Below are 26,175 nucleotides of genomic sequence, written 5' to 3' on the forward strand. Positions count from 1 at the left end.
AGCGAAAGCGGTTGAATGTCGTCAGCAAAATATTGCGTTGATGACTCTGTGAAGTCAAGTTTTTTCAATGACGATTTCATTTCGGAGTATCGCTACGCATCTCAAAGACTGTGCATTTGTCCAGATTCGCGCATCAGCGACAGCGCTACCTAAATAAAGAAAGATACGTGACTCTTGAGGCCATTGTTCTGCGGCGGAAGCGACAGGGGAAACCGAAACACTTTTTAACCAGAGAGCACCGTCATTGCGACGTAAATACCACGCTGTTGAACAGGTTGCGTTTCAACCGAACTCTAACAAAGTTTCGCTTCAGAAGAGGTATCTTTTCTGAATTCTAGCTAGAGATCTCAAAAGCGAAGCTTCTGCGAAATACGCAATGCTCGCCGTAGTTACTATGTATTTGTTCAAACATGGAAGGAAAACGTTTATTTTTGGCCACCATGATAACGTGACCTCAATGTCGATGCGTTGCCGCAAACGCTAGCCAGCGCCTCCTGTATTTTTTCTAAAAAAGGAGGCGCTGCGCTAGCAGTGGCGCGGTTGCATCCGTAGTTCCGTAGTGACAGTCGGAAACCAAAGTGGTTCATCAATCGTATCTCGCCGTTCGTGTATCAGATGGGCGGTACCGACTTGTACGAGGTCGCACATTCGTCTCCCTTGGCTGTCGGAAGTAGCCCGGTTTAACGATCGAGTTGTCAAAATTTTTTCGAAGAGACTTTCCGCGTCCTTGGCATGCCAGATGACGATTGCATATCAGGTGCGCGTTGCTCGCCTAGTAGTAACCGATTATCTCTGCATGGATCCCTGAAATGCTGAGAAGGTGAGTAACCGTTCTACGGCAGCAGCTGATAACCGGGAAATTTGCCTCGAGGTTGTTTATCTGGGCACGCTGCGCAGCTGTCACCAAGCCGACATCAAAACAACTGCGAAAATTGCGCAGTGTGTAGGTTTGTGCGGCTGACAGGATGTTACGTTGAGTATCAGTCCTCGGCCCGGTGGCCACGTCCGAGCCAAGTTACAACATATATTCAAGAATTCGACGAAAGCTCGCCTGGTCAGGTAACATGATGACGAACATGATGAAGTGTGATCAAGGACCCCGTACGGGTCCCGAAGCGTCTCTCGTGTTTTTCACCTTGACTGATCACTGGCCGCAACTTCATTTCAACATATGCCTGGCAAATAGCCGTTCGCAATTTTTTGGTGCCGTTAACATTACGAGGACGAGAAATGCGGATCAAGGTTACCCCACGACGACATCAATGTCAAGCACTTTCGTTTAACAGCTGGCGAGTTTCCGCTTGCGCATACATGAACCCACTAAGAGCAGCGATGTATTTACATGGCAGTGTGTTCGAAAGTACCGGGCGGCACTTTCGAACGCTGTGATTTCTTGACAGAAAATAAAATGCAGCAATAAAGAGACGCATGTTGTGGCCACTTTCGATGTTCATTCGTAGAGCGTTTTGTGTAGAACGTGAATGTCATACGTAAAATGTTGATCATGCTTGACTTTTTAGTTTTTACCTGTGCAGCGCCTCTGCACTTCTTGCAAGACCAAGTGTATATTAACAGCAATGAACTTTCATTTTAAAACACCTCAGATTGCATGCATTGTGCGCTTCTTATGACAACAGTTTCTTCTTCCGTTATAAAATACTGAGATCAGCTAAACATAACACTGACTGTTACAGTGATATTTGCAGCTATAATTGCTTTTTTGAACGGTTGACATTGATGACTGTCCAACTGTCGAGGATTCCCAACGTTCTGGCAGTATAAGTAGACGCTGTATAAAGTTCACAAATGATACCTTAGCCATCTTGATTACGAACTTCCTGAGGTGACTGCAAACTTTCTCATGCTAACTATTAAACTATGTCTTGGAACAAATGAATCAGTGGGCCATTGAAACGTTCTTCAGTAATGTGTGTCACGCATATAAGTAGACTGATTAACTCGCCTACATGGATTAGATTATTCCACACAGATGTGGTTGGCTAAAATGAGCAGATGGTCATTCATACAACTAAAGTCGTGAACACATGCAATAGAACCTATTCACACTCACACTTGTAGCATTTATCGCAGTCATACCCGCGTATGCTCGTAGTGTTAAGTGTTCACATCAACTTGAATTTGCAACACGTACGGTCACGCCCGTGTCAGCTCAGTGATCGCGCTTACTGGCTTTTGTTTGTGCTCGCATTTACCTGTGCTCACTTATTTCAGTACTCACACCCATTTGCAGCCTTTGTCAATCACTAACGCTCCTAATAACACCTGTGAAATCAGCGTAGACTGAGCACGAGTCATCGAACTCGTGAGTGACTATGCTGCCCTATGTGCGCAGCATAGTCTGTAATTCGGAAATTGACTTCGACTTTACGTACAATTTACACGTTCAGTTTTAATTCCACAAAATATCTCCAGTTGTGTGACTCACGGGGGTGGTGTAAGGCGGTTGTTCATCTTTGCACTAGGTACTCATTCGTCCTTTTCTATTTTGTCCACTTTGCACCGGCAGCAGCTTCAAGATTTAGCCGATGGACGACGATCCTGCTATGTCAACAACGTCTAACGACTTTGACCTAAATGACGCACTCGCCAAGAGCCATTTCTACACTGGCCTCATATTGGCGATCAGCTCGAGCGTCTTTATCGGCGCCAGCTTCATTGTGAAGAAGAAAGGTCTCTTACGCATCAACAGCAAGGGCCAAACGAGAGCAGGTATGGTACATTTCAGGGACGTGGCTGGGTTTGGCATTGCATGTGTCAGATCTTTTGCTGCAGCGATTGTTTTCCGACTGTCTTTTCACCCAGGTGCCGGAGGCTATGGTTACCTCAAGGAATGGGTATGGTGGGCCGGGCTCATTCTTAGTGAGTGCAAGGCAAAATGTGTTTCTGCCTTAGAATTTGTTTCATTTCTTTTGCAGCAAAGTGCTTAGTGCAGTGTTTCTTAGCCATGAATTTTCGGGGACCCTTGTGGACTGTTGGAATAGATGAGAGACCCCTTGCAGTGAGAGAAAGAAAAGTGGGGGGGGGGGGTCACAACACAGCATGCAGCATGAAGTATGTGGCTTTTATTTAAATAGGCCTCCACGGAACCCCATTTGAGAACCACTGGCTTAGTGCATGGTTTTTCAAGCTGAAACTCAGCGTGCTTGCAGCCAATATCATTAAGCATACTGCCTCATGTAACAGCAAAGTTAATGTGTTACCTGCGAAAGAGCACTTGATGGATTGATGTCAACTTCGTCAGTGGTCAAGCAGGAGTTCTTGTTGAATGGCAGCAAATCTGGTTGCCACTAGTTGATCTGGAGTAGGTTAGTGTTTTCCACTGGTTGTTTCGATCCAACTTGCGTTGTGCCAAATCCCAAAAATTTCTAAGGACTGATGAGTGCGGTAAAGCAGTTGAAGCATGTACCTTTTTCTTTACCTGCATGTAACTCATCTGTGAATTAGTACTTGAGTTACGCTGTGTCCATCTTCCAGTGGCCGTCGGAGAAGCTGCAAACTTTGCAGCCTACGCATTCGCGCCGGCATCGCTCGTCACGCCACTGGGTGCCCTCAGCGTCTTAGTCAGGTAAGGCTGTATAGCTTGTTGCAAAAAATCTTGCAGAGTTAAAACATGCCAAACAAATGCGTACTTCGAAAGATCACAAAAATCTCGTAAAGCTGTTAACTTACACGGGTACCAAAGGCAAGTATCGAGTGAGGTTTAAGCGTCAAGTCATTGCGCCGAAATGTCCATAGTGGCACTTTTCCGTAAATTGAAGGTGATGAATGGCATTGATCGAACCCATCACCACCACAATTTTGATCATCTCACAGCTTTGAACCACTGCTCTCGAGCACCAATCCGCTTGCAGCCATAGCACTTTTCAAATTTCAGCTTCACCTCAGTACAGGAGTGTTGTGTGGTCAAACATGCATGACATATTGCACCGAAGCATGCTAAGAATGGAAAGGGGCCTACTGCCATGAGACATAGTGTGTGTTCTTTAAACACCTGCTGTCCTATGTCACAGCGCAGGTGCTATGACACCGGATAAGTGTGCTTTCAGGCATTCAGAGTCATTTTGGATGTGGCTGTGGTGATTCAAGTGCTTGAGGACAGTGAAAAGGCATGTTTTCAGACTATTTTGCGGTCTCGAGGGAGTACTAAAAGTTGGTGTTGGTTGTGTTTGCCATTTTTACATCTACCTAAGAACTTCATCCTGTGATGTGCTGCCAAGTATGACAAGGACCGAAAAAACGAAAGACAACACAGGGTTCAATCCGTGTCATACTTGGCAGTGCATCACAAGATGAAGGTCTGCCAACTAGCCCCTGTTGCAGCCTTATTACCTAAGAACTGCATACACATAGAAGTTAAATTCACTGTGAGTGTCTGTACAGAGCAGCAAGTTTGTATTAGCTCTGAGAGCAAGGTACCCTTGTATGCAACCAAAACATTCCTTACGCAGACCTTACTGTAGAAACACATTAATGTTACTAATTTTACTTTGATCATAAATCTATTGAGGTCGTGTTCAGAGTAGAGTTAACAGCCAAATTCTATCTATGCTTATGTGATAGTGACTCTTGTGTTATCGCTTTTATGGTGAGGAATTTGTTTGCTTGATTACAGTGCCATACTGTCTTCCAAGTTCCTCAATGAACGGCTAAACCTGATTGGAAAAGTGGCGTGCCTTCTATGCGTGCTTGGCTCAACAGTGATCGTGCTACACAGCCCCAAGGAGGGCAACGTTGAGAGCATGGAAATGCTCGGCACAATGATTGTCGAGCCTGGTAAGCCCTTGCCGTTTGATAACTGCTTGTGCACAAATTCAGTCTAACTGGATATTGGGTATCCTGCCTGAGGTACAGTGAGAGCAGCACCTATGAGCGGCGCCGTCATAGTGTTGTTATGAGGTGTAGTCATGCCGACTTGTGCAGACATGGGCTGCCAAAAACTGACTGCCTGAGTGATTGGCAAATTAAGAAGGGAGAGATGAAAGCTCTGGGTCTGACAAGAAGCAGAAGCCAGAGACCGGACTTAACACCATGCCGACCGCGAAAAAAGTGCAGAACAAAGACAAAGGGTGGCCTGATTTGCCAGCACACAGCCAGCTTTTGGTGCTGCAGCCATGGTGTGGCCTTTCACTTGTCTGTGTCTTTTGGCTTACCTGGGGCCTTTGGCTTGCCTGTGGCCTTCTGGCTTGCCTCTTTACGCTACACGTGTTTTAAAAACATCTTACCACTGCCTCCATCTTCAGTGGTGACAGCCCGGTTCAAATCCCTTCCTCACTTCGGCATTGTACTTTGTGCACATTTTGGACTGTTGCATTAAATGAATCCTATGTAGGGGTGTGCAAATAGTGAAAAAATAGTGGCCAGAAATACCGAATATCAAATCGAATATCGAATACAAAAAATTTAATTGAAAATCGATTGACAGAACAATGGCAGTGCTGCGCCTCATCGTCATGACTGCTCCGGGCCCAAAGTCTTCAGGCGCCTGCTCACGGCAGCGTTTTAAACTCCGTGCCGGAATAATGGGAGTTTCTGAACGAGTGGTGCGGCAGCGGCAACTGCACAGTGTGAACAAATTCTCACATGTGAAACCCATCATCGAGGGCTTTACGGGCGAAAATCGGGACGTTTTACGGTGCTTGCGGCATACGCGACCGAACTACGCAAGAAGTCCGTGCCTTCGTTTCGGAAGCCAAGTCGTGAAGGGCTTGACAGTTTTCTCATGTATTTTATTTACGTGTGGAAATGGCATAATCTCCTTTAGAATAAACATGCGCTCACTTTTGAACTAGGATATTGGTGAAAGTTTTAACGAAAGGCCTACTGTCACGACGTTAGTGTTACGTTTAGCCACCCCACCCTAACCAAGTTGCACCATTGGCTTTTGTGGCATTTTGGATATTCGTCATGTCGAATTATTCGAAACTTTGAATACTAGCTATTCAAAAGTCGAATCGAATTATGGTTAGGTATTATTCTATTCGAATTCGAAACTCAAATATTCGGACACCCCTAATCCTATGTGAAATTTATTTTTGGATGTTGCCACGAAAATGGGTAATAATGACATCTACGATAGAGATGGTATTTTGTGGCATTGATTGAGGACTCGAGCTGTAATTAAGAACAGCTGCAGAATGGTGTCAAAATAAAAGCTAAATGCGAGACAAGGTTCTTATGTCAGGGCCACAAGTAATCTATATGAATTATAAAAAACAGACTTACATTCCCTGCAAGATGGTCTATCCTTTGCTTTATAATGCATTTATATCACAGTACCTATGAGATAACAGTGGGAAATGTAAATCATGGATGTGCTTTCTACGTGCTGCTAGCATTTAATTCTACTGTCTTTCAGCTTGCCAATTTTTAAAAATAAATGCATGCTTTTTGTGGCCACAAGTAACAGTGATCTGGTTCTAGTTTTCCTTGGTGTGAAATTGGTTTGGGCTTCGCGGGACTTGAGTAACTCTTCATTCCTTTTAAAATGAGCATTTCAAATTTTTTTCCCCTTTTTCACCACGCCCTGCTGCACCCAGCGTTCATAGTGTATGTGATCTTTGTGGTGACGGCGGCCAGCATCCTGATGGTGATCTACGCGCCAAAGTATGGCACCTCCAATGTCGTCATCTACGTGGCCATCTGCTCGGTCATTGGCTCCCTCTCGGTCATGGGCTGCAAGGGCCTGGGCCTGGCACTGCGCGAGACTTTCGCCGGTCGCAACGAGTTCACCTCGTGGGTCACCTGGGTCTGCCTCATCGGCGTCATCATCTGCATCTCGGTCCAGATGAACTATCTCAACAAGGTGAGCTGGTTAAACACACATCTGGGAAAACCTGCCAATCACTTGTTGACGTCTCCAAAGCGCTCCATGTCCTTGGGTTGTTTCTGTTCTGCCTTTTGCTTGATGTGAAAACGTAGCTGAACTTTCATATGCCACATTTTCCGAAATGCAATTCACCCCCCCCCCCCTCCCTCCATTTCCGTGAGGGCAGACGAAAAAGGCTTGTATACTAATCTCCCTGCTATACAAGATGCAGCTGCTTTAACTCAGTCGGGATAACGAATATGCGCCGCATACTCTTGCAACAGTAGTGAAACGCTGTAGTTCACTTCAGGCCACTAAATTTTCGTAGAGAAATATCTTATGATCTGTGAATTCAGGCAAATAATGAACTTCAACCAGCACTCTCCTTAAAGGGGTCATGAACCACTTTTCCAAGTAATGATCTAATGGCCTCAGTATCAGAGTGTACTGCCTCCCGAATCGATTGCCGCAAAAATTTCTCGAATCCGTCAAGAATCAGCGGAGTTACGGGGGTTTGGCGCACGCTCCCAGCGCTTTCTCTCTTTTCTCGTGCCGACGAGCGCACTGGAAGCTAGACAAGGAGGGATGGCATGGGGGAAAGAAGTTACGCCAGCGCGCGTCATGAAACGCGATCGCTCTCCCGCTGTGATTCGCTTGCGCGAGTGCGGCTACCGTGTACTGAGGAGTGCGGCGCCGGCAAGTGGCGGCACCCCGCGGCAAGAAGCGCATCTGATCCGAACGCCGCTCTCGATTTACGTCGGCTATCGGCCAATAAGCATGCTATGTCTCTTGCGACGTACAGCGGACAGACGCCCCGCCCACCGACGAGAGTGAGAACCGGCCTCTGTTTGAAAAGAGGGTGCCTGGGGAAACGGCAACTTCGCGCTCCGCTTGTGGCCATTACGCGGCGCGCACGACTGTAATATTTGGCAAAGCAGTTCATAGCCGTGTCAGCTTTCCGCAGGATGTGTTTTTTCAATCAGCCCAAGGGGTGCTTCATGACCCCTTTAAGGGCAGTAAAGGAAGATTTATTGCTCTGCACTGGAAGTCATTGAGGGCCTCTTCCTCGAATGCACTGTGAAAAACTTGCAGCCTCTTCAGTCAACAGCATAGCTAAGTCACTGTCATCTCCCTCAGAACATTTCTGACATTGTAGGCACTGTCTGTGATGCATAGCTGTTGGAAGTTATGTAGATTTCCTTAGTTAGCATTACTGGGGGAACTGTCCTTTGTTTGAAATCACATCATTTGTGCGTTGGTGCCTCAAGTTTCTCAGGCATCAAATTACATAGGGTAACTTGGTTAATGGGTGTTTGAAACAGCAGTTTTCAAGATGCAGGCATTAGTTATATACTAATTAATGATATGGCATTCCAGTAAAGTAAAACTGTTGCTCATATAATATCTTGATGCCTAAGTGACCTGTGAATGTAGGCATGATAAATTTTTTTTAAATAGGTAACCTAAACAAAGGTAAAGCCAGGTACATTTTCGATGGGAAATGAGATCAGGAAGGTGAACCTATTCTTTTAAAGCCAAGACGATATTCATGTAGGAATAGTCTTGCAGAATTAGTTTGCTCGGCTTGAAACAGATTCGAGTAAAGATTATGTGTTGTTTTACTTCTGCAAATGCAGTACTAGTACATACAGTCTGGCTGCAATTGCATTTGGGCAGCTTGCTTTTTGGTTTTCCTGTATAATCTGTTTGAGTCTGCACGTTTGGTTCTCGATGCTTCTAAGCCCATTTAGGAAATTAACAGAGTTTCTCCTACGTCACACTTCGTATGCTGAGTAGACCTAACAATCTCTAAAATCACGTTTTCAGGCGCTGGATGTCTTCAACACCTCCGTCGTCACTCCCATCTACTACGTATTCTTTACGACGTTTGTACTGATTGCGTCGGCCATCTTGTTCAAGGAATGGGGAAACATGAGCGGCGAAGATGTGCTTGGTGAGCCTTTATAAAACGTTACATATTGATCCATGTCTAAGTGTAAAGTTTATTGTCTTAACGTCAATATATAAGCGTATGGTTCATGAGTGTGTACAGTAATCATGTGTTCCGTTTGAAGAAGCTTCTTTTTTTTCATGCACTTTCAGTTTTATTGTTTACCTTATTATTCCCACATTCAAATTAAAACAAAACATGATTCCGCCAATGATTTTGTCTTGGCTGAATTTGACGCCTTGTGATACAATTGTGGCTAGAAAAAGACATGCCCCTAGCTTTCTATCGTATCTTTATAGTGACTCAATAACTCCAGAGTCTTTAAATCTCAAAAGATCTTCAGATTTCTTTGGCTTGCTAGACAGAAACGAAGTTTACACTGCATTTGGAAATTACATTTCTCCGATGTTGAAAAAGTCCCCAAGGTGTCGCGGAGGAGGCATATATTTACAATTGTTTACAAGTTTATGAAAAACGGCAAGCAGCTTCAATCGATGCGAGACTCTCGTGTAACTTTGTCCACATTGTCAACATCGCCCGCCTCATACAATCTACAGTATCGGTCCCTGTACTGGCTCGTGACATTACCCTTCAGGGCGAGTACACTCAAACCTCGATACTATAACGAACACGGATATAACGAATTATCGGTTATAACGAAGTAAACGAAGAGTAGTCTTGTCATAGCTGCGGTGCTGCAAATAAATGTTTATAATAAATTCTTGGAAATAACGAAGTTATTTTCGTGGCAGGGGGGGATGCGACTTTGTTATAATGAGGTTTGAGTGTATAACGATCCAGCTCATGCCAGGGTAATAAAAATGTGGCCATCACGTACAGCTTAAGCCTTGTGGTGCGTACTTTGCGGGTACGTAGCATAAGCTGCGCTGGATTGACAACTGGCGCAATTTTGTACGTAATGCCAGTGAGTTGGCATAACCTTGTAGGGACCGTCGTAGCGGGTCAGCAGCTTTTCAGAAAGATAAATACAATGGGACAGACCACAGCAGCATGAAGGAACATGAGAGGTGACACATTTCCCTCTGGCATTGACATTTTTAAGACATCCGTGAGGTTTCTTGAGCAGCCCTGTTGGTTCAAGCGATGGCATTACAATTGCTCACAGATGGTGAGCTTGCAGCTCTGGGAAGTAAAGAATCAAGGGACTTTGGAATAGGTAAAATGGTGAATAACCTTTGTTGTTATGCCTAAAGGAATCATAGGTGAAAGCAGCATAGGCCATGTGAACGTACGAGTCACGGTACTTGGGAGAGACCTACATTGGCAGTACTTGGTGCAAAAAGGGCCTTGGTAAGACGTAAAAGGACGCAAGAATGATAGATGGTTGGCAGTGTGTCACTTCACGAGCTTGTCGTGATGCCACTGAAGAATGGTGTCTGCTAGCGTTCATCGTAGTTATCTTTTCATGAGTGTAGATGCGCTTCATTGTAATTCGAAACACTGAACATGACAAGTTTCTATACATATTGCTGGGCCCAGTATGTCGGAATGGAACAGAAGCCAAAAGCAAAAAATGCAAATAACAATATCTTTTACTGTAACAAAAATATAACCGTAACATCATATTGTCACGTGGTCGTGACGTCGACGAAGACAGCAGTCGGCATTTGCAGAATGAAACTGTTTATTTGGCCGAACTTGTGGCCGGGAAAATGAGAACTAGAACTACAGCAATACACGCTGTACAATGATAGCGGCGAACAGGGCGTCGTCCGTCGATCAACTGACAAGCGATCAAGCGCGTCGGCTTTTATACAGGCGCTATCGAACTTTCCAGCAATATCGCTGGTGGCGGCGTTATCTCTAGACAAAGCTGGAACATTCGCGTGCGGCGCGCAATCTTAACAAACCGATCTACAACGATCGCGACGCTTCTAGAACACTACTTCGCGGACAGCGTCGAGCGTTGATAACCGTCCCTGCCGGTCAAACCCGAATACATCAAAACAAGACAAGAAATGGGCGTGGCAATATGCTATTTCGTTTCGGAGTAAAACTGAAATATTTTTTATCAGTTTTCAGTCCGAAAGAGAATTTGGCGATTCGGAACATCCAAGGTCATGCAATGTGAGCATTAATGCACATGTCAGGCAGGCATTTCAAATTAAGGTTGAAATTTTGTGAATAACGAAAAGAGCGGCAACCAGAGCTGTATATATGTACGCAAGTGGGCCTTGGTGTGCCAGTCACACAGGCGAGTGTGGAGAGGGCATTCACAGCGCTGAAGCTTGTTTTATCGGAACAGCGGTCTTGCATGGTATCATTCGACGGCGCGCTGCTTCTGAGATCGTGCTCACTCCCTTGACACAAAGCATTCAGCTTGCTCAGAGAATTCATAATTCACTTAAGGTGAAAAATAAATACTGTGCTTTTATCGTTGCTTTATTTCACATTTTTTGTATGCAGATAAAAAGCGTTACGAACCATCATGGAACTTTTTTTTTTTTCGTTCCAGAACAGAACTTTTTTCACTGAAACAAAACTAAAACCAATACGAAAAACATTGACACCCTGGCTGAGTCTCAGTGAAAAAAATCACTAAAAATACAAAACGTCGATGTACTGACAGTGGGGTTTCAGTGTAAACTTACAAAAATTGCGCATTTAGCCTCATTCTCTTTTGTTGTAACCGAGCCATTACAGCTCAGTGAATGAAAGTAGTTTCAAAAGAATCCTCTGTCACTCTGAACAGGCTTCTCTGTTTCTTTTTAGTGTCTCAGTACTGAGGTAGCGTTAAGGCTGCAGGTTTGCTGTGAAGGAAAGGCAGAATGCAAATGTAATTGGGCGGCATTGTTAATCTGCAGGCAGCCTCACAGGCTTCATGACAGTAGTGTGCGCCATATTCCTGCTGAACGCCTTCAAAGACTGGGACGTGTCCCTCTCGAGCCTCCAAGGCCTACTCCAGAGCACGCGCGAACAGCAGCAGCGCAACGTGGTCGACAGCGCTCTGCCGGACCTGACCACCGCACTGCTGGACTCGCCACCGTCCTCCTCGCAGAGGTCGTCGGCGCTCGTCGCTAGTGGGTACCAACGCATCAAAGACGACCCGCTAGCTGTCACTAGCATACACTGACAACTGCCCCCCTTAGGCTCAAGCAATGAGTGTATCGCCAAGCTTGCAACTTGCGAAGCATGGAGGAAACTGGGTTGCTCAAGCCAGGGCTCTCTGAAACAAACGACTCGTGGCAGTCGCGGGGGCACGCTTGAACGACACCGCGGCTTCCCATCCGCACAGCAGCGTCTTTAGTGAGAGTGTGGTCATTTTGTAGAGAGGTGTTTAACGCCCTATTATGTCCAAGACAGCGATGGGAACCTTTCTAGAAGATGCGTTCAGCCTTTACCTGTAGGGAGTACAAGTAACCAAGATGTTGCGAGGAGTGTGAATGCATGGCCAGAGGAATACCAGCAGTAATGTCCCATAACATCTTTAAATGAAACAATGAAAAAAAGACAAACAAAATTGCAAACTGCTTGCCTGTTTGCGATTTGCTGTATTTCTCGCTTTTTTTACACCATTTCATTCAAAGATGTTTCTTTGCCTTTAGCGCTGTCTTACAAACCAACCTCCGCTGTCAGCAAGAATACTGGCATATGTGGGATTAGCTGGCGAGCAGTGCAAACCAGGTGTGCTTATATCCTGACATAGATAACACAGAACAGGCTGTAGCTATCAATTCTGTTGTAAGGGCCATTGACAAGGTAAAGTGAAATGTTTAGACATGGACAACCATATTAGGAGATAAAACTTGATGCTGCTACCATTCAGCTTAGCCACATAATAACGAGCCACTGAGGCAGTTTTGTGTGTTTTTTAATGAGTGAACACGGAGAGGCTTGCGACCTACAATTTATAAGTGACTGCACATTCCCTAGTGTGGCATTAACTACTGTTTTGACAGAATGAACAAATACAGTGCAAGCTTCTTTTTTAATGAGATGAAAGCGCAACACATTCAACCAACATTGTCTGGCCTCCGATGTGCATGTGTCGTTTCACCAACGTGGGTGGTTGTGTTTTAGGGACGCTGCTGGTACCACTGGTCAGTCATTCTCTCATTCTCCGTAATAGTGGTACCCTGAGATCCTGTACCAGCATACCAGTGCCAAAAATTATTCAGTCACTGCTTGTAGCATGCGCTGGCACCACTTCCCTTCTGCACTAACACCTCCGAATGTTCCACAGCTCTACAGAATGTTCCGCAAGGCGGTTTTAGCCCAAAGTGACTGTCTCGAAAAGAGATTCCTCACATTAAGTAAACTTGAGCAGCAGTGTAGTGATATTTTATATGAGAAATGTATTACGTATTAAGAGCTCAGCAAGCTTTCAGGAATGCTAAGTTAAGAATGATTGGCAAAATATGTTGCTAAAGTTTCAGGTAGAGCACTTTTACTGTGAGCAAGAGCTCACTAAGCCAAGGAAGCGAGAAAACGGGGCGAATTAAAATGGCAATGTCAGCAACACTAATTCATGCTAATTACTAGTTCAATTACTAGTTCATGTTGGAGTGTAATGAGAGGGGTATGTGTGTGATGTTTCTCTTGGAATTCTCACACTTCAAAGTTGTGCAGGTATTGCTTAATGGGTGGGCCTTAGACATGTAAACACAGTATGTTCAATTGAAATGTTATCCATGTCCGAACGTGAGCCTTTTTTAGCATAAAAGTGGTGCAGACACACCTCGGGATCTGTGACAGACTGACGTAATTCACTGCTGCAGTAGAAGTGCAAAACCTTTAAAAGTTTATTTCACTTTAGCCTTTGTCTTCTGCAGTTGTAGTGCCTTTCGTTGTCAAAAAAATGCAAATACTGTTGAAACTGGATTTAACAAAGTGATGACCACGCACAATTTACTTTGTTAAATTTAAATTGAGAAGTTAATAAAATTGAAAAATGGATTCTTAGGTCCTTCAGAATGTAATATTGTAACATAGTGACACCCAAAAGCTGCTGCGGCATTGTTTTTGCCGCCAACCAATGCCTCTGCATGTGAAAAGTCCGCAAGGGTGGCCCAAGGGCGGTCCAGACATGGAGCCTCCCATGTCTCCCAGACGGAAGGTGTACCATGTCCAGGTGATGCAGACCAGGTAGACCGACACGGGAGGTTATGGCAGGCTACCGATATTCGAAGACACAGAGAACGAATGCAGTGATTGCACAAGCAGGCACTGCAGGCATGGGCTTGGCGTGCAGCCTCATCAAAATAAAGCCAGGGCCATGACTAAAGCGCCTAGATGTTCTAATGTGATCGCATAGAGCGCACGCTCGAAGAGAAACCTGTCAGTGTCAGAATTAGAATGAAATCCCCGCTTCTTTTACTCATATATTTCAGGAAAAACTTCATTAAATCGGGTTATGTGGCCAAGTTACTTCGTTATGTCGGGTTGATGACAACACTGAACCCTGTAGGCATTTGCCGGGGGAAAGGAAATTTCTTTGTTAGATTGGGAACTTCGTGAAATCGGGTTTTGTTAGATCGAGTTTCAACTGTAGCGTTTTGAACAATCTCTGAATCTAAGCTCAATTAGTGTTCCTTTTGACGGCCTTTTTTTTTTTTTTAAGCACCGCTATCTGGGGTGTGGTTACAAGGACTCCACCTGTGCTGATGTATATAGTGTTGCTACCATGAAACGAAAGTTGGAGCATTCTCAATGGCTGAGTGAACTATAAGACGAACGACTGCTTTAGCGCTTTCAGGGAACTCTCGCCCGCGAGAATTTTGCTGTGTTTTTTCATTTTAAAGATATCTGATCTGTCTTCACCTTTTTTTTCACAAGCTAGCCCAAGTTGTCCGTATGAAGAGTCAGCACTCCATAGTAAGCAAGCCGTTTCCATTTTGCAGCTCTTGTTTTCTTTATTGAAAATAGTAGACAAGCGCATTAGAATGAGTTAGTTGATTTGTTTATGCATTATGCATATGAATACAAGTGTTCAATCGCTAATTGTGTGCATTTTCCGATGCTTTCTGTACATGAACAAATTTTTCACTTTTTTTTTCCACAGTATGTCTTTGTTATTATGTATACAAGATAACACCTGCCTAGCCACGTAAACATTTATTGGCCTGACATTTACGAATAATTACATGTGATTTAAGCATTAAACATTACAGTAAAAACTCGTTAATTCAGATTTCACGAGACCGGAAAAGCTATCCAAATTAACCGATTTCCGAACTATCGAAAGTATCAAGAAAACAATAATTAAATGCCTGTTGATCAATGCACTTGCATTTTCTTGAGCAATACGTAAATCCAGTAATTATTTTGCATAGGAGCAGTGCAAAAGCCGCAATTTTCGTCATTTGAGACTTTGTTCACAACGTGAACCATTGCATTGGAAACGTGCTCTGAACTCAAACCTTATTACGTTATAAAACACGATTGTGGATGGCGACCACACTTTTTGAAAGCCCACGGCCATTTTGGCTGTCCCTGAACGCCATTTTCATTCCTTTGCGTCGTACATTTGTGGCGCTTTGCACTCCGCGTGCTCCGAGTATTGTCCGAATTAACTGGGTTGCGGCCGAATATGACTGCATTAACGAGAGCTGGATGCCTTCAAGGAATGCATGTGCTGGCCGGGACTAGAGAACACGTCTGAATTATCCGATTTTCCAAATTCATGAGTGTCAAATTAATGAGCTTTTACTGCATATGCATGTGACTGAGCGTTGTGCGTCGGTAATGGATATTTTGCATTGTTGAGGCCGAAAAATTACTTGGCTGGCTTTTAAAGACTTTCGCAATGTGATTTATCTAAGTGCTCTCCATGGACAGTGTAGAACTTTGTAAATTTTTGCCTGCCTATTGTGTGCCGTAATTGCCAAATTGACTACAGTTGCTACATCAAATGCACATACAAGTTTTGGCCAAGGTTTATCTTCGTAAGCTATAAGTCCGCAGTGATCTAATGCTGTCACCGAAATTCATTGTTTTAAATTGCGCGAGACCCACATTTTTTGTTGCATATGTTGCAGAAGTGGAAGGTCTCGACTAAATGCTTCTTTCAATTGAACACTTGGCTTGTCTGTGATCAAATTTTGTGCTGAAGTGAATTTTCACACGGCTTCTGTTAATGTGTCACACGTTCCCGTCAACTGTGACAGTACCAAACTAGAAAGTCCTGTAAGTTTCCGAGTAACACTGTCTGTCCTAGAAGCATTAAATCCCTGCGATGAAGTCAAAGAAATTTGAAGCTTTGTTTTCTCAGTGGTAGGTCATGCCACTGCTATACCTATTTTTGCATCTGCAAAAATATTTTTTTTTAAAATCATGTTTTTCATGCCCACAGACAATGTACATTGCAACCGAGCTTGATAGTATACAAACCAGTCACAAAATTTGAGTGCTGATAAGCGAGCTGTTTAACTGGAAAAGTCACTTCCATGTTGTTCCAGTGTTTTTTACAGCAGAATATTGCTATATATTTTGAAATGTATATAGTGTAGTGAGGAGGTTTTACGTGAGAAATCTTGCATTCTTTGTTGGACAATAGCGTGATTCAACAAGATATATATATATATATATAAGAGGCACCACTAAGTCAGATATGCCAGTGCCAACTTTGTCTTACTAGTATTGCCTACATGCTTGCATCTTCTTTTTTTTTTTTGTGGGTTTCTCATAAGGCGTTTTGGGCTCTTTGTACAGTCTCATTGATTTGATGTCTTTCAATGTACAGCAAGCAGCAGTTTGTATTTCGTATTTACCACTGTGCCGACCTGCTTTGTAATCTTTCCGTTATGTTGAATTTTTGTGTGGCTAGTGAAAGGTGGTGCTTTACTTAAAGATAGCTCACTAGTGTTGTTTGCCTTTCACGAGGTCTTGCTTTCCATAGCTTTTAATGTGGCGGTTATGCATGTTTATAGGAGTTTTTTAATTAAACAAACCTGCAAATATGTATCTTAACGTGCGGGTTGTGGTACACACGCCACATGTGAGTGTGTTAAAGACCAGTTTTGTAGTAAAGATTATACTGATTATATCTTCTCGGCTACTTATAAAGGTGTAGATTTGTGCGTCTTTGTAGATTTCTTTGAAGGTGTGTTCTTTTTTAGCGTGTTTGAGTGCCTGCTACCTTGTAGCACGTGACCACTTTGTATTGTACAGTAACGTTCATTCATAAGTTGAACACCCTACGAGCACTAAATCTGCTAACCTTCTGCATCCCTTTCAAATGCAGTTTGAGAAGAATATAAGTGGGTAACATCAAAGTATAAACTTACAGTAAGGCATAAAGGTTCATGTTTGTACGTAGAGTGTAGCTTCTAGGCTCATGTCAAAAGAAAACTGTGGTCAGTGGCTGTACGCCAAGCGCTTTCATTTAGAGTTGGCTGTACTGTACAGTCTGTGTGGAACTGCATTCTTCTTTTAAAAAAAACGCCAGGAAGTGGAAGATGGAAGCTTGCGATGAAAAAATCCGTAAGCAGGGGGTGGGTGCTCGAGCCGACGTTTCGACAAGTGGACTCGTCCACTTGTCAACAAGTTTCGACAAGCGGACGAGTCTACTTGTCGAAACGTCGGCTCGAGCATCCACCCCCTGTTTACGGATTTTTTCATCGCATTCTTCTTTTCAGTCATTTGTATAGTTTTCTGAACTTATATCACATATAACCTTGGTTTTTAGTTTTTGAAACATCACTTGCAGTTTATTCAGTACATTATTTTCTGAAAAGTAACATATTATGTCCTTAAAGAGTTTGTAAATGTGGAGAATTCAAGATTTCTACTTGAATATATCTATGCCTGGATGCCTTTGTGATGCCCTTGTTCATTTAGATCAAACTTGCATCTCTGTACCAGCTGTGCCGTGATAACTTCACAAGAGTACCAACTCTCCCGTCATGCAGTGCATTTGGCATAGGTAATAAACGTCTCATTAACAGAGTAGCCGCACTCGCTACTGAATACATGGAGAAATTGGTCTGTTTTACCACTAGAAAATCGCCTTGTTTACCAGCATTATAAAAAGACACGTGCTGCATGGCTCATTATGCAGCGTAAACGAAAAATGTCAACGCAACATGTGTCAATGTCCTGTACATTCCTTCGATAGCTCTCTACAGCCCTCAAAACCAGTTGGCTTACTCTTACACTGTCATATGTTGCCACTGTTGTAAGCGAGTTCAAGCACCACGTTGCGTGACTGATTGTTGAGGCCATTGCTAAGTGCCAACACCAATCATGTGTCGCACGTCTAAAATGTTCTTTGCCAGTTATCCGGCCAGGCAATTGTAATACATTCTGTGCATGCAATGTCTTGACTGAATGATCGTGTAAGTGACAATGCAGAGGTACGCGATGTTTGTAAATATTATAACAGATTGTAGCTTTTAACACACACCTTTTCTTTGTTCAGTTTTGATCATTAAAGAGTGTTTATAGCTAGAGCAGAACATAGCGGACATAATGTGCGCAGGTAATGAAGGTACAATTTTGGTGTAATTTCACTCGACAGTTGACTGTTCGTGATAGCAATAAGTACGAGTTAGTAGTGTGGAACTGAAGCCAGGAAAAACATATTGTATGTCAGGCTTTTAACTGCCTAACATGCTGCTGCTCCACTGAGGTTTTTCTAATCCGTGCATAGTTACGTAGCCTTTGCAAACAGCCTTCGTCTTCTGGGATTTCAAAGGTATGCGTATAGGGGCATCCATCAGATTCATTGAAGCTATTCACTTCTGGAGAGTTCATCTTTGTGCATAAGGTTACTGGACTTAAAAACTGTTTTTCATCACTGTTATTCAATGAGAATAACGCTTGTCTTTATTAAAGCTTTTTTGGTTGTGTTTACGATTGCCTGTCACTGCTCTCTCTAGCTCACTGGAACATCCTCAACTGCTTTGAGTATTGCATGCATATGATGTCAAGGAATTGGAATTTTGGGAACACATCATCGATTACTTCCTTCAGACAAATTATGCACGCTAGAATGTAGCTATGTGTGCAGCATGTCATGTGAACAACGAATTAGTGTGCTGTCTACCATTAAGAAGTTTTCTACATTGTTGGCTTAGTTATTGAGAAAAATAGAAAGACAATATTCTTGCACCCTGCACGTGCAATCTAGATTTGTAGAACTGTGTACAGTACAACCTTTAGTTTTCGGATACATATTTTAGAGGATTGCTCGTTAATTCAGCAAAGGAAAAAAGAAAGGAGTACTGTGTATGAGCTGCATGCTTGATCTGAATAGTCAGTGAAACAGTGTGGTGTGGGCAATGATCGTTGAGTAGCGCGACTCTCAAAACACGCGAGATATTGCACATTTGCACTACGTTCATGAAGAACCCACACGGGCACTGGGACGCAATATGGCAGATGTCATATCAATGACTCTAGAAGTTCGTAAGTTGCGCCTTCAGTACTGTCATCCTTCACTATGTTATGCTTCCGAGCATCGCTCAACTTTTGTGAGCAGTCCACAAGATTGCCTCATGCAATCTGAGACCTACGATGCCATAGCACATCAGCTCCATCGTGTTTGAACATTCGTGTCACTCATGCTCATAATGTGTACGTGCCCGAAAAAATACTTAGATATTTACATCAAAGCTCCGCGATTTCCTTTCATTCTCTGTTCTATTCGTGTGACTTCCCATGTCGTGCGAACACCAAAAGCTAAGAAACATTATGTTTATGCAAGCCCATGCATATATAGTTCCTTTTATTTCACCATTATGCTTGCTTTTTCATTGCTGCATTGTAATCTTCTCTCTCTCTTTCTCTCTGTTTCAGCTGTAAAGGCTATTGCAATCGAGGTAGCACAAACTGTCTTTTCTTGGGTGGAAGCGTTACTTACTATCTGCCTAATGAATTTCAAAGCAGGGTGACCAGTTTAAATTAAGACAGTGAGCACATTGCTTTCTCAAATCAAAACAAGTCTGAAAAAGCAGTGTTCCCACCAACAACAGCCCAAAACTAGTGAAACTTTTCTTTACTCTTATTATGTGAAACAAACTTAATATCTGACCCAACCCACAATGTACGTGTCAGACATATTCTATAAATCGGGTCCGTACTTGCTAATAAGTGCAGTACCTCTTGCATCACTGTGCACGGATAGTATTATTAAATACCATAGAGGCAAAATAGTAAGGGATTAGACACACACAGGACTTGAGTGTTGCGTGTGGTTAGTTATTGCCGCTGGAACTGTCTTACTGTCACGCCAGTCACCATAAATGACATGTGTCCAACAACCAGCCACTCAGAAATGCTACTCAAGAGAAGAGAGAATCCAAAGGTTGCATGTTTGGGCCCTGCCAATGGCAGGTTGTCTTTTCGTCCACTTCACATCTACATCACAATTACTACAATACACTTAAAACAGTACAGTCAATGTCCCCTACACTTTCCTTGTCTTCATTATCTGCTGGTTTTCATTAACGTTGTGTCAAACAAAGAAACGAGACCTCAAAATTCTCTTCATTCATTCAAGAGAAGTTTTGCAATTTTTAATCCAGGTAGCCATCATTGATTGACATTATTGCACCAAGTTCAGTGCCAAGTGACAGATTCGGCTTGTTCTTATTCCCACCTACCGTTACACACCTATATGAATACAACTACTCTTGATTATCTGAAAATTTTATCACACGGAGATGTTTACAAAGGCAATGATGAACAGGAACACAGTACCCACCCCCACTTTTTTTAGAACTTGAAAGTACAAAACACGAACAAGCCAGTAACAGTCCGAATTGAGATATTATCGAAACAAGCCAGCCCCACGTTTGCTTATGTACTGAGGAGTACTGGTCACCCTGTTTACTGATGAAGTATTCTGGATCACTCACTCTTGGGGATACAGTCGCTTTTGTGATGTTTCACGTGACTAAATACTTGACATGCTGGAGCCTACAAAGCGCACACTTGCTCAGCACAGTGCTACGAATAGTCTCATGTTTGAATGCTGATGCATCTGGTACTGGCTACACGAATTCTCGCGTAATGTTCTGTGTTCCCCAAAGTGAAAGACCGAGAGTACCACCTGTGTATGGCCACATTTAGCGTGCCTTCATTACGAGCGGCGTGGTTTATGAGGCCATGAAGTGTTCTTTTACTGCAGCATCTGTTGCGCTGGCTTGAGCACGTGACATTGATTTCGCGTCACCTGGCCAGAGAGACAATCTGCCGTGGACATTGAAAACACTGTTTTGTAGCAGTGTTAAAACATTTGCCATTTTTACGTACAAGTGTTTAGTGGAGAGTGCCGCAACAGCTACTGCAGTAACAGAAAGAATGGATGCTGTTTGACCAAGCAACATTTCTTGGAGCATTTGTTGTGTGTGTCATTGTTGGAAGTTTCTAGAAAGCAGGCTCTCTCCAACTGAGTGTGAGAAGTGTACAGGAAATACCGGATTTCGTAGAACTTTCTCCTGAGATGGTTGGTAAGTCGCCATGGTAAAGTAATTAGGTGCAAGTTAGCACTCTCGCATTGCTAATTAGGGTGGGGGAAAGAGCTGTGGCGAAATTTGGCTCTCCCTTATAGGGAGAGCTAAATCAGACACTCTAAGGGGGGTAGGTCTTGAGTGTATATGCGTGTGTGAATGTGTACGTGAATGAGGGAGTGCTAATTTGCACCTAATTACTTCACCATGATCAGAGTATCAGTTGTCCTTTCTTCGTTAATGCAGCACAGATATGCCTTCTGGTTGCAAATTTTGATGCGTGATAGACGAGAGTTTGCCAACTACCATATTTGTACATACATAATGTAGTCGTGTATGCAATATGACAGAGTTCTTCATTCTATATATATGGAATTTGATTTAATTATCATTAAGGAACCAGTTTAGTAGCCAAACTGGTTTGTGACAGTTTTATATCAGTTAGTTGGCACACCTACCTCATTCACTGTAGCACAGACATGTTATATTTGCAAGATGAGTTCACATGTTCACCTTCATCAGGATTGTTGCTGCGTCCTATTACTCTATAATCGCGGCATTATTGGCACTTATCATAGTGTACATACAACCTGAATTTGTAGTAACAGCAGTATTATGTTAAAAAAGATTCAGTTGAACCAGAATACTTCATCTCTAAGTGGTTTACGACTGCTGTGAGTGGTGGGGAAATATTTTGATAAACTTCACTCACTTGGCCAGAACAAGTGCTGTGGTTGCGCGAGATAGATAATGTTAGGGTGCAGGGTATTGTGTCAAATGCACTGTTATGAGAAAAAGAAACCTAATGTATCAACAAATACTTTCTAGTGCTGTACGACTTCATGGCGATTGCCTTTCATAAAGCATTGAAATTCCAATGTCTTGACTGAAAGGAACTTCTTGAAGGAACTCTACAGTCCCAGCAAAGAACACAGCTTAGTCAGCAACTACCTACTGTACAGTTTGGAAAAATAAGTACTACCAAGTTACGTTTCATACCAGAAACTTACTTCATGTTCACTATTTATGCAGCCTTGCCACCATCATGTGGTGGCAACCATAGCAACAGATCCTGAACATTATTGTGCAATAACTACATGACTAAGTCCTCTTGCCGTGCTGCTTGAGAAATCCAAATAAAGTACTTGCCTTTTCAAGCTTTTGTTCCGATCGCATGTGCTGTATCAGATGCCAGAAGTGCTTAACGTATCGTACAAAGCACTCTTAAAGCAAATGCTTAACATTCAAACTAACATAACCTTAAAGGGGCCCTGTGACACAAATTAATCATACCATTTTCATTGCTTCTGCTACTGTGAAATGCGGCAGTATCGTAGTGCAAGTAAGAACACGTGCAAGTAAGAAAGTGGTTATAATTTCATTTGAATAGAGACTACACCTTCTGCTCAGACTACAGTGACAAACAACGGTGATTTTGGCATCGGAAGTGAAGTTCAGTCACATGACAGCGACGCCAGTGGCTGTGCTTTCTATTTATAACTGGCTGGACATGCTGAGTGACACATAACTTTGACATGGTCTCACCTAGGCCATAGGCGGAGAGTACGGGGGGGCTGGGGGGCTCGGGCCCCCCCCCGGACTGCCTCATGGGGGGGCAGAGACCCCCTGGCGCCGGCCCAGGGTATTTTTTAAGAGCTTGGCTTAGGTCCCCGGGTCGTCCTGCCTGGCAGCTATTTCACAGGAGGCTGTTTATGCCCGCTTATTTTTCATTTCAGCCATTTAAAGTTCGGCACATGGGCCAGTGACAAGTCAAACATTCAATGGAAAAATGCCCCTCAAACGGATTTTCACGTGCAGAATATGTTGTGCTGATGAACTACTGAAGCGAAGACTTAAGCTATGACAAATTAAAAAATTCGCCGGCGATTACGATACTGCCTAATTCGCTGAGCGCAGCCTCGTGTTCGGGCAACGCCAGCTGTGTTTGAAGTTTTGACTATCCGCAGTTGTAGCAATGTAACATTCGTTACATATTGCCACAGAAACTGCCAGCGCTCGAGCATTGCAGCTGTCGCGAACCAAGTGAAACGCCCACAGCCCCGTTACGACAAGTGAAGCCAGCCGCAGTGCATTTGCCAGCCCTGCATGCGCACGAGCTCCGACCAAGGGGCCAGCGCGCGCGACAGAGGAAGAAAGCGAGGCTAGAGGCCAGTATCTCGTGATATCGACAGACTCCGCGTTCGCTCTCTTTCGTCCTCGTTCGCGCTATCGGTTACGCCGCCGACGCCAACGGCGATGCCGCTCAATGCAGGAACGGACGCCTAAGAGCTGCGCTCTAATTGTCTTGAACCCCGTAGTGAATGGTTTTGAGAACACAAAAATGATACTGAGAATACAAAGCAATCTCAGTCAGCCACTGAGCGTTTTCGCACAAACTTACTCGCCAATAAAAAAACGGGTAATTTCTTGGTTGCCTATACATATTGGTACCCTTCGACATGCCTGCTTATAAAAGTGCCGAGAAAAGATTGTACACAGTTTTGATTTATCAGTAAAGGGTTTTACTAAAAGTTCGGCCCCAAATGAGCAACTCCATTACTCGTCCAGATACATAACCGCAGCTTCGCACAAGGTGTAGTGGTAGCAAATGGTATTTGCTACCATCTCAGAATTACTTTCGGCCATCTTGAATTGAACTCACTGGCATATATAATTAAAGCTTCCCGTGATAGCGTTAGCCTACTGTCTCCTGTGTGGCGCATGTTTTAACAAAGTAAAGCCTAGCCCCACGCATTGCGTGAATCGATTTTACGCGACGGGGTCAACGAAAATTTCGCTTCGAGCCAAGAGTTACGATGTGGATCGATGTCTTTGTGTAAATTGAAAAATAAATCTAGGGTCTTCTGCTTACAGATCTTCATTACGATATCGCGGGCACCTAAGAGACTAAAGTTACATTAAATTCTTTAATTTGGAAGTTGGACTCCTCTCTGTCTCTCTCTCTCTCTCTCTCTCTCTCTATATATATATATATATATATATATATATATATATATATATATGGAGAGAGCGAGAGAGAAATGTGGAAGAGCAAGTCGGGCCCCCGCCCCCTCCGGCAAAATGAAAACTCTCCGCCTATGACCTAGGCCACACTAATGTGCACTAAAATATATAAAAACATGCTTTATACTGTATCAAATATAAAAGGATTACCGTTCTTAAATATATATTTTGAACAAAATTGCAACATAACACATAAATGCGCTGTGCAATGGTTTGCAATGCTAAGCATGAGGTGAGACCTGTATAAAAGGCACACGGTAATTGGAAGGAACAGTCGCGTCACTGGGAGTAAAGTGTGAGAAGGTATATCTTCCCTAGTCATACAGTTGGGTTTTCAACTTTGAAGACTAATAACCTTGGTTCCCATGCACCAATTTCTACAGTTGTTTTTTCATTCTTCTCGGTATTCAATACTGCACAACCTCCAGGGCTATGGAAGACAGTTTAAAAAACGTTGCAGGGCCCCTTTCACACACAGTCAACCTTACTAAAAAAAAAAAAGGCACTGACGTGACACATTACGTAAACTTATAACCATAAAGAATAAAGTTCTCGAGGCCTTCATATCACAACTAAAAAATAATCGCTCCCGAGATAATAATTTGGTACTTCCCTTAAAGGTGAACTGTACTGCACAATGTCTTGCACAACACGATTGCTAGGTAAGCACTAACGGTCAGCTTTTGTTAGAACTTTACCATAATAAAGTTGGTTGAAACTTGAATAAATTATACATGCAAACAAAAGAACATATGGCTGTCACTGTTTGTCACGGTATTGGTACCACACTAGAATATGTACCTCACCAGTATGAACATGTATGAACACACTAGAATATGTACCTCACCAGTATGAACATGTATGAATATATGCCTAAATTGCAATGCAGCAGGAAGTATTTATTTGTTGTATCAAAGCGCATAAGCTTACCGGTGACAAGAAGTCATCACATAAAGATTGTCACTGGAGCCAACAAGAAGATTGTTTTCGCAAGTCCCCTTGCTGCAACATCGATTCCAGTGACATCCTTGTTCAGAAACTTCTATCACTTCAGGACTCCACCTTCCTGTGTCTTGTTTGAATAACCTTCACTTTGTAACAAGACTACGAAGTTGTTAGGTTCGCATTCCAACTCAGCAAATAGAACAGGTCACATAGCGTCAAGTGTACCGTTTTCGTCGACAAAAGGCATCTTCAAGTTGCAATTTCCCGGAAATGACGGCTTAACGTTCGCATATGGTCATCCTTGAAGGTTCTGTTCCAAGTGCATGCCCCTGCCTTATTTTCAGGTTGAATGCAAACTGCGCCGAGACTCTATCAACCATTGGGAAGAGAGCACCGTGTAGGAGCAGCTGTCAACTGCGATTTCATCTCATCTGGACGGCAAATTTGTACATATTAAAAGCACGGCATTCACAATCGAAAGTGCTTTGACACGTCTCGTCATTCTATACGGGTTTATGCCTATCGTTATTTCTGTGGAGAAAGAACCAGTGAGAGCTGCTATTATGGTAGCAATCATGTGGACACTTCAGCTGCATTTCTACTGTTGCATCAAGTTCCGTATAAAGTCCAAATTGATAACATCGCCGCACATGCCACATGTTTTCTGTGCGAGTTGAAGCGTGCAAGGGCTGCTGACTGTCACGGCTGAAGTAGAAATAAAACACACCAGCCACCTCTGTCGGGCAAAAGGCACATGGAGAGGTGCCAGAGGTTCGTTGTCTGGTTCTGGCACGAAATGCATACTTTGACAGGCATGCGTGGTTGCCCGCACTGTATCTTTAGAGCAGATCAGCAGGTGGCTCATACCTTTCTACATGTTGCGCTTTCATCGCAAAGTTTACGTTGAAGCCACAAACAGCACGAAGGTAACTTCGCTCGCTGCAGCGGCCATGTTTCCTTGTGCCACCGTGTTGATCATTTACGCCAAGTCGCATGCTAAAGGAGTGAGCTGCTAG

The 26,175-nt window shown here is 43.4% G+C and overlaps 1 protein-coding gene across 5 annotated transcripts; it reads left to right on the forward strand.

Moving 5' to 3' along the window:
- The first annotated feature begins 537 nt into the window (after positions 1-537).
- On the forward strand, positions 538-25,630 carry LOC119396278 (magnesium transporter NIPA2). 5 transcript variants are annotated; one of them, XM_037663424.2, is made up of 11 exons: positions 538-820; positions 2,528-2,730; positions 2,824-2,880; positions 3,496-3,586; positions 4,634-4,794; positions 6,558-6,823; positions 8,654-8,780; positions 11,603-11,818; positions 14,574-14,612; positions 19,536-19,558; positions 25,504-25,630. In XM_037663424.2, the coding sequence occupies exons 2-11, from the start codon at positions 2,547-2,549 to the stop codon at positions 25,558-25,560; spliced, it is 1,221 nt and encodes a 406-aa protein (XP_037519352.1). In that variant the 5' UTR covers positions 538-820; positions 2,528-2,546; the 3' UTR covers positions 25,561-25,630. The 5 variants fall into 5 exon arrangements, with proteins under 5 accessions (XP_037519352.1, XP_037519354.1, XP_037519353.1 ...); XM_037663426.2 differs by having other exon boundaries at positions 14,578-14,612; XM_049417027.1 differs by having other exon boundaries at positions 539-820; positions 2,531-2,730.
- Positions 25,631-26,175: the final 545 nt, after the last annotated feature.

The sequence above is a fragment of the Rhipicephalus sanguineus genome, chromosome 6 (assembly GCF_013339695.2).
Source record: "Rhipicephalus sanguineus isolate Rsan-2018 chromosome 6, BIME_Rsan_1.4, whole genome shotgun sequence".
NCBI lineage: Eukaryota > Metazoa > Arthropoda > Arachnida > Ixodida > Ixodidae > Rhipicephalus > Rhipicephalus sanguineus.